Source organism: Sapajus apella, unplaced genomic scaffold, assembly GCF_009761245.1.
Source record: "Sapajus apella isolate SASKATOON/1434 unplaced genomic scaffold, GSC_monkey_1.0 scaffold24, whole genome shotgun sequence".
NCBI classification, from domain to species: Eukaryota; Metazoa; Chordata; class Mammalia; order Primates; family Cebidae; genus Sapajus; species Sapajus apella.
The window spans coordinates 20,584,795-20,603,822 of NW_022436964.1; the positions used below are offsets into that span (position 1 = coordinate 20,584,795).

At 41.1% G+C, this 19,028-nt stretch overlaps 1 protein-coding gene across 1 annotated transcript in view; it reads right to left on the reverse strand.

Moving 5' to 3' along the window:
* The window catches only part of GLIS3 (GLIS family zinc finger 3), a 486,336-nt gene extending 471,608 nt beyond the window's left edge, over positions 1-14,728 (reverse strand). Inside the window, exons 1-2 of the mRNA XM_032291036.1 lie at positions 14,078-14,728; positions 579-1,064 (exon numbers count right to left, since the gene is read on the reverse strand). Of these exons, the coding sequence (XP_032146927.1) occupies positions 579-966 (388 nt within the window). The 5' untranslated portion in view covers positions 967-1,064; positions 14,078-14,728. The remainder of the gene's footprint in view (positions 1-578; positions 1,065-14,077) is intronic.
* Positions 14,729-19,028: the final 4,300 nt, after the last annotated feature.

The window sequence follows — 19,028 nt, forward strand, 5'->3', positions numbered from 1 at the left end:
CCCTCTTACTACTAGCTGTATGATAAAAATTACAGGCTTTGATCTTAATTTTTCTTATCATTTATATATAGTGATTCCTCATTTTATTGGTTATTAAAATTTCTCCCTTTTTTATCCTTTTCCTTCCAAACACTACCTTTCTTCTACACTATACTTTTAGCACTGGCATAAGGACAGTTCCAGTCACTCTTCTTGTCAACAGCCTGCAGAATTCAGCCCCCAGGGAGCCAGAACAGAGCTACATGTATCTGGAAGGTAGGATCTTGCTAAACTGGCTCTTACCCTTCCACCACCACCACCCAGTCTGCCTCCCTATTTCTCATCTTTCTGTCTTACTGTTACTCTGTTTCACAGTGCCATGAGATGTCTCATACTCAGCATTGACCCCTATGGTCCCCTCTACTTCAACACATCCACACCCACTCCCTTACTGAGCAAGCTATATATCATTAAGAGACCATCAACTTTGACCCTGACGCTGAATCATGTATTTTTCCATAGGATTTGCTGGCAGAAAATGGAAAGGGGGAGAAAAAAATTGTTTCCATTTTTAAAAGATCCCAGAAAGACAATCCTACCTTTCCCAAGATCTGGAGGAAAAGGGCTTCCAAACTCCTGCTGCTTTGGCTTTAAAGTATGTGACCCTGACATGCCTCCAGCCTGGGTGACCTGGAATCGTGGCTTCCCATTGGTGAGCATTTGTCGCCTGGGGCTTAAGGCAGGCAGATGGATGGGGCTCTCAGCCACGTTGTTCTGAGGAGCCATCCCTCCTCCTGAGGGCATCTTGAGATTGAGGTTGTTAGCAAGGCTTCCCATAGTGGGGCTCGATGTGCTGCCACAGGGTGAGGGGCCAGGAGTCCCGGAATGGGCTCGGATGGCAGGAATGTGATGGCCACTGACCATCCCAGACCCCTGTGGGGTTCCCGATGTCCAGTGGAGACTCATGCTGCATGATCTTCCGTTCATTCTGAAAAACCTGTGGCCAAGATGGTCAAATATCCAATGTCACTAATGACTCCTTTCAGGCAAAGTCCAATAAGTTATCCATGATGTGGGTTATAAGCCTGTTTAAAAAAAATAAATGCAGGCATTTTTAAAAGCAAAAATGAAAATAAGATACAGTGAGTTTTTCAACCTGTGTATCATTCATATCAGGAAGAAAAGAAGCACTCTTAGCAAGATGGCCTTTTATGTAGAATAGGGTCCTCAAATACATGGCTCACTGGCAGGCACTCTCCCCTTCCGCATTCGTGGTGGACATGGATTATGGATCACTGCATTGTTTTGTTTGCCACTGAGCCCTTCTCAATACAGTGCTCTTGGCAACTACAACAATCTACTGGTGCCAGCTTGCAAAACAAAACTGATTTTACTCCCTAGAGGATCTGTCCATACTAGTTCACTTTTGCTACAGCAGGTATTGGGAAACCCAAAAGCACCACCTACGTGAGCTGTGAGACCAATGCCTCAAAGTTCCAGTAAACAAACACAAAGCAGACGTGGCTTCTAAATGAGGCTATGGGGACACTAAACCATCTCTGATTTCCACCTTAAGAACTATCTCTTCACAGTCCCTAGATTCAAAAAGGATAAACACGTAGGCCTGGGAATACCATATGGTTTTCATATATCTATATATTCAAATATTCATGGCAGCATTAGAGTCTATGTTCCATGCTGATCCTGAGTTATAGGGGTGGGAAAAGAATCAACACCACAATATTGTTACCTTCTACTAAAATCCTAGAAAAGAGAAGGGCTGTGCACAACACCTTTCAGGGAGCATAAGGAGAGAATGTCCCTTCTAAAAGTGACCTGGTCCAGTATGTACATGATGCATGACTTTCAGTAAATCTACCATAGTTCCATAAAGCTTCCTAACATTAAGGAAGCAGAATGAGAACCAAGAGAAGTACTGACATGATTGCAGGACATCATGATACACCCATGTGATCATGATGGGTTGTAAATCACTAAGGAAGGCCCTTCCTCCCTTGATCAATAGCTCCCCAAAATGTATGCAATGAGGTGGCAAAGTGTCATGGTTGTGCCACTATGCCAAATATATTATAGACACTGTCACCATCAGTCTTTTAGAGATGACAGTCATGGAAACAAGCCAAAGCTGAACAAACACAGGAAATCAGGACTGAGTACAAACCAGGAATGACCAGATATCCTCAAGTGGATGATTCCTACTTTTTTCTGTGTGATCCACACAAAGTGTTGAACAAACATTTTTCAACTTAACTTCCAAATAAATGACTCTATAAATACTCAAGAGAAGGCTATCAAGGAGAAAAAATCTTTTGTGAAAAGTTTATTTTTCTTTTCATTTTTATAACATCAAAAATATCTCATTTTAACTCATAGTGAGCTATGCCTTCTGCAAAGTTTGCTGTGTGTGCCTATGTTGAGGAAATTCAAAAGTAATTAACAATATAAAATTTAGAATGTTTTCTTCATTCTTACCTATGGTTTATTTTCACTAAGAATTCCATCAGTTTGTGACATAATACTGTCATGCCATCTCGTTATGGTAAACATTCAACCATATTCCCCTAAGTCAGGTCTCATTCCTACCCTCTCCTCCCATGAGAACAAAGCAGGAGTGACCAGAAAACCTCAATTCTTACATTGAAAAAATTCCAGGGCTTTTTATGTTACATTTACGTAGGAGAACTTTTGTGTGTCATCAGTCAGTGTGCTGATCCATTCATTGGTAGATCATGAGCAATAGTCATTTAATGTCTCTGTACTATGCCAGATAAAATTGGCCATCTATTTTCCTCTCATTGATAAAATAGTGTTTTCTGCGCACTCTGAATCTTACAGAAGAAAGCACTTATTCAGCAGCAACTCCCCAAAAAAGGCAAAAGAAATATGTAATATTGGCAATTTTTTGAAAATTAAGAATGGTTCAACATGACTGGAAATATGAGTCACTGAGACCATGGTCCAAGTGACAAGTGTCTGCAGATTTGCAGACTGTGCCCATTTCCAGGTTTTTAAAAATAAGGGAGTCATTTTTTTGGCAGCAAGATCATATACAAGCAGGAGTTCTCGTCAAAAATCTGGATAAAAACACATAAGGAGATACTTAGCATTAAGCATGATCATTAAGAAGGTGAGTTTGCAAGAAGGAAAAATAATTAGAGCACTGAGAACTTAATTATCAGGTATTCACACTTGCCTGTCTTAGACTGAATATTTATTTTATTTATTTTTTTATAAACTGCATTCCTGTTTTCAATAGTTTTAGGTTGAAAGTAAAAACAACAACAAAATGTACTTAAATTTTATTACTAAAAAAGCAACAGCCAGAAAGTAACATGATTAATACCATAAAGAAAAAAACCAATAAGCCAACGGCAATGTGAGCTGGGCAAAACCAGCCTCAAGACAAAAATAAAAGAAACTGAACATGAAAATATTGAAAATATGCCTAATATTCCAGTTTTCACATTAATGATGCCACAGATTTCTCAAACATTGGATATCAAAATGTAAAAATAAATTTCATCTATTTATATGGTAAAATTTTATATATTTTTAGCTAGGCCATATGATCAAGATATAATTCTAAGTCCACTTGGTAACAAAAAAGGGATAAACTGCTATTGTAATTTTTAAGAAAGACCCTCATAAAGTCAGAGTCAAATAGCAATCAGAAAGTCAAGATACCTGAGTTCTACTTCTGACAAATCATTTATAACTTCTCTGGACTTACAGTTTTTCATCCATAAAAGGTTGAGGAGTTTGGATCTATTCACTATGGTCTCTTGAAATTCTCTTATGTCAGGCAATTCAGAAAAGAAAGACTATCAAGAACACCCATTTGCTATAATCAGTAGTAAATATGTAGATTTTATACCTACGGCATTTATATCTAGAGGGCAGACAAAGAAACAAAAATAATAGCATTCTCTACTACCCCCATCAAAGTACGAGCTGATAGGCTCACCCAACAGCAATGTGTCAATGCACAATACTAACCATAACCATGAAGAATAAATTTTAACATTACATTTACACTTTGCCAAAAAGGCAAAACCACAACTAATCAGTGTCTAAAACTTAACTGGCAAGAGTCCACTGAAAGAGCACCTTTCTAGTTAAAAATCCAATCACATTATTCTAGTCAGCGTTTTCTCCTCTGTTTTCCATCCAACTACTTACTCTACCCTAGGCTACCAATAACAAAGACAAAAGAAACAAGAAACAAGAAAAAGCAAAAGCAAAAGCAAGGAGTATCCAGAGGTAGAGATTTAGGACATTTTGGATCTGACACAGTGACATAGTTAGAGTTTTAATACTACATTGGTTCCTACAATAAAAATGTTCATTCTGCTAACATGAGTCAACATGAAAGTTAGTAAATCTTTCCTTTTGACCACTTTCAAACTCTTAGAACACACTTCTGTAAATCAGGTCAGAGAAGAAATTACTTAACCCCTAAAGAAACTAAGGCACAAAACCACTTAGTAATTCCCCTAGTTTTCTGAAAAAGCATGACTTTAATCAAAATATAAAATCATAACTCTACCTTCTACCCAAGGCTCCAGGCACTGCTCGTCATGGATTAAAAGATTAAATAAACAACAAGAAATGTTAACTCATCCATTCCAGAAAATTTCAAAAACACGACTTCCATAATGCTTATTTACAGCCAAAGGCCCTTTCTTAGTAAATATCATTAATAGACTCATCTAGAGTCATAATTCATCAGATGAGCCAGTTAATTATTAATTTTCATACATCATTTCATTTCCTTAGGCTACATTTAGCCTTTGTTACATTTTCCATTTCTTATGCCACAAGCCCTTCTAACTGTGCATACAAAACCTGAGAATGAGGCACAAAATACTGGCCAGCAAACAAACTGCTTCTGAGTCTCCTTCTTATATATCTGTCTAAGCCATCTACAATAAGAGTTTTTATTGATTCTTTTTATTTTTTCCCTTCGGGTTCATGACTGTATAATTTCATTAATGCCGCCTTTTCAACATCGCTGCCTTGATTGTTAATAGGCCCCTACTATTCCCATGGGCTTCTCTTGTTACAGCTTTTGTAGCCAGAAGAATATAGAAATGAAAAGCCTATTGATAGATAATATAAGTTATTCTCATGCACGGCTGCAGTGTGAAGCACATTTTGCAATTCAATCAAGGACAGATAGAGCTGAATGTTCTTAGATCCTAGGAGCTCATTTAAATAAGCAGAATGTACCTTGTCCTAACACAGGTGACTGACTCCTCAGAAAAGATTGTATAAACAAAAACCAATCATGTAAGTCATTTTATTGGCAACAATATAAACACAGCTATATTAGATGTCACCTATAAATCAAAATTATTCTTGTCTGCAATTTTAACAAGAGGAAAGTGCAAACATGTGCCTATAAAACTAGAGGATATTATAGAGGAAATATATTGGATGTGTACAATATTATTTCTCCAAACTGAAACTGAAGGGTACTATATTATGATATGGTAACCCATAACAAGGTAGAGTTTGATCATTTCTGTGGTTCCATAACTTTATTCAGTGAAACTGACAAATTCATAGAATTTACAACAGAAGTTACATAGAAACAGAGCTGAGATAATTCCTCATTATTGAAATGTGGAGCAGAAAGTTAGGAAGGTTATGTCTAATAAATAGTATGTATAGACCTATTCACTTGGGCATTCCCAAGTCCTAACGTTGGTAATTCTATGAATACATTTATTCTGAACACTGAGATATACAAATGTTATTTAAGCAATATAATTGCCAATAAGATGAAATAAAAGAGGTTTCATTTCTGAGTTATTCCAATTGAAAAATATGAAGACAAATTAATGTCCTCTGCAGAGATTCTTCAAGACTATTCTTCCAAAGACCACTCAGAAAAGATAATGTAATGAACATGAGGGACCTCACCTAACAGAAACACTGACTTTGTTTTATCTGTGAGTTCAAACCCTTTGCTATCTATATCTAATTAGAGATAGACATATTTCACCTTTTCATTTTTATATTTTATAAAATTTTCTCAAAAATTAAAATAATCTTTCCTAAGTTTCTAGAATGAAAGGACTGGCCATGTCACTTTAAATTTAAATTAATGGCTATCACATTCAAAAGATGGGTAGTAAATATGAACAGGACACAGAGGAAAGGAAGGAGAGAAAAGGGAAGGGAGTAGGAAAAAAAGGAATAACCACATCCAATTCAGGAATTTATTTCTCCTAGTCAATCCTCATTTAAAAATCAGAAGTAGCATTAAAAACCTTCCACACAATGATAGTGGCTACAGATTGCTGGAGGAAATTCAGGACCTTCAGGAATATACTTCTGGAGGGCAATATTAAAAGTTCAATAACCCCTCTTAGAATCCATTTTCTACTCTTCGGTGCATCTATATAACTTTCATATCCTCCTGGTTTACTGAATGTCACAGCTTTTAGTAGCAATTACTTAGAAGTGTTTCATTTACTTTGCCTCAGTCATTAACTCATCAATGAGTACAGAAAACTCTAGAGAGCCACGGTCCTACCAAAAATGGCAAGGGAGACGGGGCTAATTAAAGATTTTCTTGGTCAGCTATAAGAACTCACACAAAATGCAAATGAACTTGGAACCAAAAAGATTTTGAAGACAAACATAATAAGTTCAGAAAGTACCATACCTCGGGCCCATAAGGCTATAAGTTCCTACATCTACGTTTAATGAAGTATTCATTTTAAAGTAGTGTTTTTCAAACTGGATTGCAATTCATTGGTGGTCCATGAGATTAATTATTCAACAGAGAAAGTATTTTTTGATTAACTAGGACTAATAGAACCAAATAGAGGCGACTGGAGTGCATCAAATCTATTAATGGTCAAGTATTTGTTTTACTGCAGTTATTTGTGGGTGTATCTATCTGACCATTTGTATGCATATACGTCTTCTGGGTAAGACAAAAAATATACTGTAGGATGAGTCACAGTTAAAACAAAATAAAAGTCACTGTTGAAAAGCATTTTGACTAATTGCCCACCCAAGTACTTACAAAGAACATCTGCTATAGACGGAGTTGAACAGTCAAAGTAAAATAAATAAAAAAATATAACTGGAATGAAGAACAGAAAGGATCTAAAGGTTCTACATTTTTGGCTTTATAAAACATAAGGATTAAATGATATAAAGCTGCATTCCTACCACTGCTATCTTTCACTGTGCAATAAATATCAATTGATCAATCGTGCTCAATTAGTAACAACTGATCAACCAACTGACAGAATCAGGATCAAAATTACTGACCATTTTGGATCTTCTTCACTGCAGAGGACAGATAACTTTCCCTGGAATCAAACCCCCCTCTTACACTGCTAAAGTGAATAAAGTTTAAAGTAACACACAATGTCTTTGAGAACTGAGTCTTTCAAAATGTGTTCTTAATATGAGTTAGCCATCAGATTCTGAAAAGAGGAATTTGAAATGGAAAAATGAACACATTCCCTATAATGTCACTGCTGAATTAATTACCTGAATTGCAAAAAGTGAACAGCACATGGCCAGGGTTTGGGACACAAAAGCTTCTTCTTCAGAAATATAAAATGGAGATTTTTCCTTTTTAGGAAAAAAAAAAAAAAAAAAAAAGCCCATCCTCGCACAAGAGGGTACATATGAAATAAAATGTGGCAAATGAAAAGACCATTCATTATCCTTTAGTCTGTATAACTAACTATGCAGTCCACATGACTCGGTATTTTCAAGGCTAAAAATCACAATCCTTTAAAAAGGGTAACATCTACCTGTGGAAGATTCTAGAAATAAAATGTATCACTCCTTAAACCTAATATTTAGGCGTCTTATTGTGCCCCCATCACACGTGTAACTGAGCGACTTTTTTCCTTCAACATAGTTATTGCTTAAAAGTGACCAATGTAACTATTTCTGGCTGTTGGTAGACAGTAGTTTTACACAAGTTAAATTACGTTCACTGACATCACTGCAGAAGTATGAACGTCCACAACAATGACTAGGCCCTTAACCAACATGACAACATATTTATTAAAAAGATTTTTTGAAAACCTCCATGAATGACTCAGCCAAGTTACAGACAGAAGTGGAATCTATCAGTCATGCTGAAAAGGTTGGGAAAACATTAATCCATTTCTTCACACACAAGAATAACAAGAATTCACAACTAGTCCTGGCTCCTGGTTGGTTTTCTGTGTACAATATTCCCCAGGCCTATAAAAGAAATTTGATGGGGCTGGCTCAGAGCTTTAGAAATCACTGGTATTCAGAAAGTCTGATATCTTTATCATGGAGCATAGGACAGGATCTGATCTTGCACTGTGATGCTATCTGCCCATCTGCAGTTCAGCAAGGCCTGCTGCGCCTGAAGGAACGCGCAGTCATTCTTGTTCCTAGCTTTGAAGAGACCACATCAGACAAGGATGGCCCCACCAGCTGTCCTTGACTCAAGTATGCCCTCAGCTACTGAGAACCTCATGATTGAAGTTTTACAAATTCCTTGATTTTCTTCCCAAAGTGGAATGTGGCTGGATCCTTGTTTCCATTCATTCTACACACTGCCTTAGAGTCCACCTTGACGGTCTTTCCCATACTCCTTAATTTTTCTTTTCCCCCAAATCCAGATCCTACTCACCCTCTAAGCCCACCCCAAATACCCACTTTAGGCCCTCCTTGATCCTTTTTTAGTATCTACAAATCTGACCTGCAAAATGGGGATAATGTCACTACTGTGCATAGTTCGTAACATTACAGAATAATGGGCCAGGTGTGGTGGCTTACACCTGTAATCCCAGCGCTTTGGGAGGCCAAGGCAGATGGATAACCTGAGGTCAGGAGTTTAAGACCAGCCTGACCAACATGGTGAAATCCTATCTCTACTAAAAATACAAAATTAGCCAGGCATGGTGGCACACGCCTGTAATCCCAGCTACTCAGGAGGCTGCAGCAGGGGAATCGCTTGAACCCGGAAGGCGGAGGTTGCAGTGGGCCAAGATAGCACCGTTGCACTCCAGCCTGGGCAACAAGAGCAAAACTCCATCTCAAAAAAAAATTACAGAATAATAAATGAGAATGCATGTGACATGCTTAGCACACTGTTCAGTACATAAAAGGACCCAATAAATGTTATTTTACTCTATATGCCTCTTTTTAAACATTCATAACTTTCTACACTGCATTACAGTTATTTGCCTATGTTCCATTTCCCTGCATAAATTCTAATTTTATTAAGTTTGGGGTTACAGCTAATCTTTGAACCTTCCCCAGCCCTTACATGTACATAGATTTTTTTACTACTATACCTATATATTTATATTTTTCACAATACATTTATCATATATTCTATGTTACATCTACATATTCACATACATTTATTCTATTTATATTGTTCATTGTGTACTGATCATTCATGCTGAGAAATATGGCATAAATGAAATAAATATATAATTCTAACCCACATCTATAAAGTATTGCCTGAATAAATAAAATATAAGTGAAGTATAACCATAATCATGAATCCCATGACTTGTGGAACCAGTTTAATTACAGTTGCATGTTTCCTAGTTTATTCCTTTTTCTACTAGGAAAAAGTAGCACAGAAATTCTACTCTACTCTTCTGGGCAGGCATGTTATTCTTGCCTTTATCTTGGCCTACTGGTGAACAATGAAAAATCCCAGCTAAAAGTTGTGAATGAACAGTTTAGTACTGAAACCAGGCACTTATACTTTTTTTTATTATGGGGGTTACTGGCCCTCACCAAGAGACGGTGATATACACTCTGGGTTGTCTTAGTGGAAGGATCTCCTCTGGATTTTCCTGCTCACCTACCCTGGTGTCACATTAGACATTTCACTTGTGTCTGTTTAGTCTTCCTAACCAGACTGTCATCAGAATATAAATATGGCTTCAGTTTGGTTAGTGTTTTTCCTTAATTCTATCACATTAAGTAATGCCTCACTAACTAATTTCTGCAAGCCAGACTGTTTCCATCATCTTTAAAGGGGAGTCCAAATTATTTGACCTACTAAAAGGTTGCTGTGTCGAGAGAAAGAAGCCAGACCCAAGAGCGCATATTGAATTATTCCATTTACATAAGATATTCTTGTAAAACAGACAAAACTAATATATCTGCTAAAAACCATGGCAGTGGTTACGTTAGGCAGAGGTGCTAGCTGGAATGGAGTGTGAGAGATGTTTCTGGTGTGTTGGTAATGCTCTGTTTCTTGATCTGGAAGCTAGTTATGTGGGTGTGTTCCACTTGCAAAAAATGCATCAGGCTCAAGATAAGTGCGCTTTTCCGTAAGGATATCTTATTTTATCTCAACAGAAAATTTAGCTTTTGTGTCAAAAAGTAAGTGGGAAACTAGGAAAACTGGGGACTTGGGCATCTTTTAATCAAACTATGTATCAATGTCATTTCAAAGGTTTTGATACGTGTCATCTTCCTTGAATGAGAATGGCAACAGGTTTTTTTTTTTAATCATATAGATTTCCTATGTGCCTTTTTTCCCCAATCCTGATAGAGTCTATGAACCAACCAAACATAGGGAAAAGTAGAACAGTTAAGTCCTGTATTTCCACCTTATTTACAATATAATACCCTCTACAGAAAATAATTACAGAAACACAGAAAATGACTTCTCCAGAGATGAGAATGTGCATGTGCTGCCACTTTCTGAGTTATCTCCTTCAAGAAATACATCTTCTATAATCTGGGAGAACAGTAAATTAACTCTCCAACTACAAAGATCAGTAACTATAATATGAGAGAGACAACAGTGGAAAGAATTAATGTCCTCAGGCTTAATTAACTAGCAGGAAAGAACAGTCAGAGGGAAAAAAAAAAAAGATGGAGAACACTGAGCTCTCTTCCGAAATGGCAGAAAGACAACTTTCTCCTGCATCAATGAAAGCAGGGTTGATACAAAACATTATCTCGGTATTATTTAACCTCCCCTATCCCAGCCTATTTTAGCTCAGTAGGAATTTTACCCATTACGTGGATCTTGGAGTCCATCCACCACCCCAATAAAGAGTTCCTTTCTTATTTGAGGTGATGATCACTTCTTCCAAGCAAACCAACTAACCTTAGGTATTCAACCTCTGATAACCTGACGACTACTAAGGAACTTCAGTGGAATTAGGGGATCAAAGAAAAGATGCTGTAGCAAAGTGGCCTAAGGTGAACCAACGGGAGAAGTCAGCAGCAGTTAAACTGATGTACTCAAGGATTACTGAGTCTTCTGGGCAAAAAAAGAAAGCAATTAACAAACTACCAATAAGGAAAGGTTTTTGAAAATAGAGAAAAAATTGCATTCAAAGGTAGCCTTAAAGCTAGTTTGGCTGTACAGGTAACTAGTAAAAAATATATGAAAACTGTAGTACGGTTAAAGATGATCCTCAGTTTGCTCTCAATTGCAAAAAGAAAAAGAAAGAAAGGAAAGAAAGGAAGAAAGAAAGAAAGAGAGAGAGAAAGAAAGAGAGAGAGAAAGAGAGAGAGAGAAAGAGAGAAAGAAAGAAAAGAAAGAAAGAAGGAAAGAAAAGAAAGAAAGAAAATGCATATAATGTCACACTCTGCTGTCTAAATTGCTTCAAACTTTCTCAGAACGACCTTCATCATGGCAGATTCTTTTTCTGTAAACCTTTGCAGGTTGCACCTGCTTCACACAGAACCACTGGAAGCAAACTAGGAGGAAATAAAAGAGAAGAAATAGGAAGATTTAAACGAACACAAATCGATTTTGTACCAAAAAAAAGTTTAGTCTAAAAAGGGAGGTCCAGTGAGGAACAAGACAGAGGGGGAAACAGACGTCTGGCTAACTCCCAAGGTAGATTCATGACTCATCAAAGCTTTCAGAGGGGACAGAACCAGACTTTGCATTTATCTTGAGTTCGTCTTCGCGCCAAGGAATGATCTCTTGACCGGATAACTGAGAACTTTAGGGGTTTGTCCTGGGTGTGCAACAACTGGCTGTGAGGCCTAGGGCAAAACTCCCAACGTCTCTGAGGCTTGGTTTCCTCACCAGTAAGTGACGCCAAGGTCCACCCTAGTTTTAACAGTCTATCCTTGAGATTCCTGGTCCCATACTAAAGGGAACTGGTCCACTTGGCGGAACTGCAGAATTTCTCTCTTCTCACAAACTCCAGGGCCCCGGGGCCCCAACTCTTGGAAAATGCTGAAATCCTGGAGGAAGGTGGTTCTACCGGCTCGGGGAGAGGGTGCAAGAGCCCTCCTGTCTGTGAAACGGGGCCGTGCCTGCACGAGTCCTGTGTCTACGGACCCTGCTCCCTGCGATTCCCAGGGTAGCCCCCTACCTCTGCCCTGGGTTTTGATGCTCCAGAGATGCGATGGCCAAGCTGTTGCCAGAGCAGCCTAGCGTGGGGAGGCACACAGAGCAGGGGGGCGGAGACCTCGTTAGTCGTCCAGACCGCTCCTGCCAAGGGGTGGGCTGGAGAAGTCTGCAGAGGTGCCGGGGCCGCCAGGCGGGGGAGAGGCATGTGGGACAAGGCAGGAGGAGGGCAGCCCTTATCGGCTCCCTTCCTTGCTAGCTTCGCTGCCAGGGTCGGACGTCCCGGTTCCTGGGCGCGCAGCTAGGGGCGGGCCCGGAGGCAGAGGCGACAGCGCCCGGCAGGGTGCGCGCCGCTGAGACCCCGTCACTCCCCCGCCGCCTCCGCCCCTAACCCTCTGCCCCGTGAGCGAGCGAGCCAGCGAACGCAGCAAAACAAAACAAACTAGTGCCGGCTTCCTGTTGTGTAACCAACTCCTGAGTAAGTCGGGGGCCGAAGGGCGCCGCGGCTGGGAAGCCCGGGCGGCGAGACCTGCGCGCGTGGCCCGGCCTGGCCGGAGCCTGGAGCCCAAGGGAGCTACAGCGGCGCTCGCAGACCCCGCATGCTGGCCCCCGGGCCCCGCTGAGCCAGTGTCCTAACCCTCGGGTTTCCTTTCGCTTCTCGTCTGCCAAACACCTCCAGAAGTCGGAGGGTGCAAACGCGGAGCCAGAAACCCTTCCCCAAAGTTTCTCCCGCCAGGTACCTAATTGAATCATCCATAGAATGACAAATCAGCCAGGGCCAAGATTTCCAGACACTTGGGTGACTTTCTTGTCCCCAAGGTGACTTGTCAGCTCCAGTGAGTAACTTGGAACTGTCGCTCGGGGCAAGGTGTGTGTCTAGGAGAGAGCCGGCAGCTCACTCACGCTTTCCAGAGAGCGACCCGGGCCGACTTCAAAATACACACAGGGTCATTTATAGGGACTGGAGCCGTGTGCAGGACAAAGTCTCTGAGACTGAGACATTTTCCAAACAGTGCTGACATTTTGTCGGGCCCCATAAAAATGTAAACGCGAGGTGACGAACCCAGAGGGGAGGGTTCGTGTCTGGCTGTGTCTGCGCACTGGCGGCGTGGGAGGTTATAGTTATAGACCCGGCGGCTGCTGCTGCGGGTCGCCAGGCCGGTACCCTCAATCTGACCACCTCCCACAACCATGGGGACACCGGCTTGGATGAGACACAGGCGTGGAAAACTGCCTTCGTGAAGCTCCACAAACACGTGGAACTTGAAAAGACAACTACAGCTCCGTGTGTGCGCGAGAATCCTCACGTCACCCCATCAATTCCCACTTCGCCAAAGTTTCCCTTCAGTGGGGACTCCGGAGTGGCGCGCCCCATGCCCGTGCGTCATGTAACTTGCCCTGGTTGTGTACCCCTCTGCCCCCTCTACTTGAAAAGAAAAGGCAAAAACTGTTCCTAATTGGCGAAACTTTAAAATGCTATTGCTTTTTCTGTCTTCTACACTGGGCGCTCTTCGGCCATTGACAGGAACACAGTTTGGACCTTAATTGTTGCTATCAATCTCAGTAAGCGCAGGTCTCTCAGTGACCTGTGACTCTGAGGGGGGGGGCGCGGTGCGCATATCCCTAAACCCGCGCGAACGCCACCAGCTCAGCGTGGAAAACTATTTCTAATCCCTAGTTTGCGTCTCTGAGCTTTAACTCCCCCACACTCTCAAGCGCCCGGTTTCTCCCTGTCTCTCGCCTGTGAGCAAAGTTCCTATGGCATCCACTTACCAGGTAACCGGGATTTCCACAACAAAGCCCGGTGTGCGGGTCCCTTCCCCCAGCCAGCCAGTGCGAGTGACAGCGGGTGGCCAGCGTTGGCGAGGAGTTACTTGGGGCTCCAGCCCTTCAGCGTGCTCCGCGGGCTCTGCCTCCTTCGGAAATGAAAACCCCCATCCAAGCCGGGGAACGGAGCACGGAAACCCGGCCCAAGTGCCGTGTGTGCGCGCGCGTCTGCGAGGGCAGCGGCTGCAGAGGGAGGAGGAGGCAGAGGCGGGGTGGCTGGACCCTCGGCATCAGCTCATTCTCCCCTGCTACACACATACACACGCAAATAATGTTTCTAAAAAGTTGAGTTGCGACTCTGTGCCTCGCCTTTCCTGTTCATCCTCGTCCTGGGCCGGGGGATGCGTCTGGGGGCGAACCCCAGGATGCTGGCTAATTGCTGCTGGCGGGTTCCGTTGGGGGAGCGCGGGTGCGACCCTGGACGGCTGGACGGCGTATAGGGGGTCCCGGGAGGGGTGGCTGGCTGCGGCACTCGGCGCTGGTGCCCGTGCGCGCCGCGGTCTGGGCTGGCCTGGCGGCGCAGTGTGGACACTGCTGCAGGGAGAGGGGAAGGGGGAAGAGGAAGGGAGGGAGGCGGCCGGGCGAGGAGTGTGGATGTGTGTGCGGCTGTGAGGGCCGGCCTGTAGCCAGCTGCTTCCTGAGTGTGAGCGCCGGAGGGGGAGGGGGAAGAGTGGGGGCGGGCTCGCCGGTCGCCTGGCTGGCCAATTCGAAGGCCGTGCTTGTGTTTCCCTCTTGACGCGTTCACACACACACACACACACACACACACTTCTCTCTCTCTCTCTCTCTCTCTCTCTCTCCCCCTCTCTCTCCTTTCTTCCCAGCTTTGTTTGTTAAACTGACTTTTATTTCAGCAAGAAAAAGTATTAGTGTTTAGTGTTTAGACAGGATTTGATGTCAGATAATAAACAAACAAACAAAAAAATCCAGTAGTAACCACGGAGAGAGTAACACGGTGAAAAATGGCAGAAGGGTGGGTTCGAAATACGGTATCGGATGCACTTGACAACTTTGAAGCTGGATAGGTGAGACACTAAGGATGCCTTTTCCAAGTATAGGCAGGGAAGAGAGGAAGGTGATGAAAGTGTTGCAAAGGTATACAATTCTGAACACAGGCTGTTAGGAATGGAGGCATATTCCCTGCGTATGTTACATTTATAAAATGGCACTTTATCCTTATGAATTCAACTTCCTCAGCCTCATACCCCACCTGACCCACCACCCCTTCTGCTTGTGTTGATCTTGGGAATCTAGGTATGTAATGTACACAATATGCTCCGGGTAGGCCTTTCAGCAGTCGAGAGGATTATTCACCTTCATGAATGAAATGAGTGAGGATGCCACCAGACACTTTTAGAATTTCACAAGTCTTTATATTCTATTTTCCTGCTCCCACTCCAATATAAATTAGCAATCAGGTAGTAGATGCTCTGATAATGATAGAAGTCCTCAAGGACACAAATGACTTACCCAAGAAAGCCAAACCTAAAAGTCTGTTGGCAGTTTTCATTTATCTAATTTCAATGGGAATATTACTAGGCTTGGTCTGTATCCATGATGGTAACATAACCAAAAGAAGCCTGGTTTCCATAGTACTTTTTCTTTTCTCTTCCTTCTCCTCGGGACACGAACTCATCAGAATATCAATCACCAGAATATTTGTCAGCAGAAGTGGAGGAAGATAAATTAATGAGTTTAGGATACGTCATTCTGTCAATTTTACAGTTTCTCTCTGTTCATCTCTTTTAAATACAAGTATCCAAGCCCACGATGGCAGTAGATGGGCTCAACCACATATTATAAGAAAAGAAAATACTCATAAATGAAGCATGCAGCAACATCACAAAAACAAAGAAACTTAGTGGTGGAAATTGCCATGACTATTCCATTGTGGCTAGTTATTGCAACATGTCTGACATTCACCATAAAACTCGTCCTTATTAACTCCAGCCTTCAGGAACACAGCAAGATGGGAAGACTAACCCTTTAATGCATCATGGGAACTTCTGTTCATCAGATTCTTGTGCTGTACAATGGCTCCCCAGGAGCAAGACAAGCCTGGGTGGAGGCTGCAAAAAACCTTTCCAATGTCCCTCAAATATCATTTCAAATACAATGGTTTTGATGCATAGAATGGTATCCTAGGGGTTTGCAGAAGCTTCTAAAACTTCCCAACTGATGGGAACAGCTTAGCTGGAAGACAAAAAATATATAGTGCTACACCCAACTTTAATCAATGGCTCATGAAAATAAAACACTGGGAAAGTTATGAGTCATCAAACTGGAGATCCCCAAAATTTCTTCATTTATAGGAGCCCAAGAGTGGGAATGTCATTTTATTTAGGTGTGATTTTCATGAGCCTCTAACATTCCTAAAATATTTACCACTAAAGGGTTATAGTACTTTGGTTGAATTTTTTCTTTTTTTTTTTTGGCCAAGATTCTGTAGTTCTGCAATAAGAACAGACCTACACAATATATAAGAACATATTCCATGGGTTATAGTAAAAATGCAGTTGTTGTTGTACCAATACAACCCTGAAGTGGCTCAGAATGAGATCTGTACCTCTTCTGGGCAGAAGAGGTCAGCAGGGGTGAAGGAGGGTGGTAATGAGAGACAGTGAGAAAGGAAATAATATAGTTCTGAAATGATTCTCTCCCCTACCCATGAACTTTCCATTGTGTTTAGGAATCACACTCTGGCAACCTTTCAGCCAGATAGGTGGGAACTGAAGCCCAGTCAGTATCTTCCGTCTCTAGAGACCTGTGTTGTATGTGCCTCAACCGCTGACTCAGGGCAGCTGACTCAGCAGACAGGCCCTTGCTGCCAACTCCAGTCCAGTTCTCATTCATTTGAGAAATATTCAGTGAGTACACACTCTGTCCAAGTATTGGGACTAAAGGAATTAACATTTGTAGGCATTGTACATGGGAGGATATTATGGAAAACTTTTTGCCCAGTGTCTCAGTTATAGCAAACCCTCAAGAAATGGGGACTCTGCATATATTACTTCATCTAATCCTCAAAGCAGTTGTATGCGATGGCCATGAATAATCTTCTATTTAGAAGCAAGGAAGTTGAAGCTCAATAAACTATTAAAGAGAGGCAGAAGCAGAGCTAGTTATGTCAGTTTAGAAGCCCCAGATTCAACCAACATTACTGTACTAGGAAATAATTGTGCATACTCTTTGAATGTGTATAAAACATTTTGCAGGTGTATAAAGTGCAAAGCATCCTGTGATCAATGTTGGATGAGTACAATGAAGTTTATAGGGAGTGTGGAGGAGGCAGGAATAATTTCCTGCAATGTGACATGGACTAGCTTGGCTGATTGAGCTGAATTTCGAAGAATGAGTAGAAAACTGTTAAGCAAAGGAGACCATTTCAGGTAGAAGAATCAGCCTTAGAAGAGGTACAGAAAGCATTAAGTCCTGTGAAGCAAGCAGCTCACTCAAAGCTAGAGTACAAAATAGGAACATCCACAGTCCCATAGCAAGGAAACACTCCTGAAGGAACATCCTAACAGCAAAGCTTCACAACTGTTATTTGAGTGACTCTGAGTGCTCTGACAGTAAACCACTTACAAACTTGCAAAGAACTATGATCAGATTCCCACTGCCATGAAGTGTCCATGAAAGGAAACAAGTTTGAACCTCAAAATACAGATAAGTTGAGCTAATAGCACCAGTGATAGTATGCCTAGCTATTAAAACACAGACACACAAACACAGTCACACTCCACACACACATATTAGCTGGCAAGAGGCCAATTACGTAGAAATGCAGCGGAAAAAGTTAATGTTTGCCAACTTTAAGAAGGGGAACTAAATGTGTAAAATGGAAAATTTCCATTTTACTTTCCTGAGTGAGTAGTACAAATAGTGGAATGCCGCAAATTCCACGTTATCAGTGTGTGATATACTAAGAAAACTTAAGCTGATTTTTCTACTAATGTCTCACAAACATGTTCAGCACAGACTCCAATTTACATACACATCAGTGATGCAATTTTTCAAAAACATTCTTACACCTATCACATTCACAGCATCATAACTCTTTTCCTTTCAAAGTCAAAACTGTAAATCAGAGTCTAGAATGTATCACACCAAATGCAACTGAACAAAATTTGAAATATTTTACTCCATACAATATCTCTCAATCTTGTCTAATTGGTGAAATTTTTCTTCCTTTTTTATACAAACCAAGCTGAGATGCATATAAAATTCAGAGAAAGGGTGACGAAGTATTCCTTGATATATCACTTAGGTATATCTATCTACAAAGAGCTTACCAAAACAAACATAAATTCATAGATATATACAATATTCTACAGGCAGCCAGTTATTCTTTCACCATTTAACATCTATACTGACCAAATATATGTGATGTTGTAAAATCAGTTACCTAATCACGATGCTATCTTATCTATAACTGCCTTCTATAAGTGCCACTAAATGACTAACTTACTTTTCTTGATATGCCTTTTATGGCCTAGCAATAGTACTGGGCACTAGTAAGTAACTAATGCTAATCTAATAAATGAATTAATTAATGAGGGAATGAAAGAATTACCTTTAGAGATGGTGAATAACACTTACAACTCATCATTACATATGTGTGTCATTTCAGTGTTCCAAAAGAAGCTAACAGATGCTCTTTGAATGTGTGCAAAGCACACTGCAAGTGTATAAAGTGCAAGGCATGTTGTGATTTATGTCAGATGAGCACACCTAGTATGTAGGGAGTGTGGAGGAGGCAGGAATAATTTCCTACAATATGATATGAAGTACCTTTCTACACCCCTTAGGCTTTTTATGGTAAACTGAAGATTTAAATGTTTCTTCCTATTCCTTAAGAAAATTCAAAGACTGTGCAGTGTTTAGAGTAAGGAGGAGA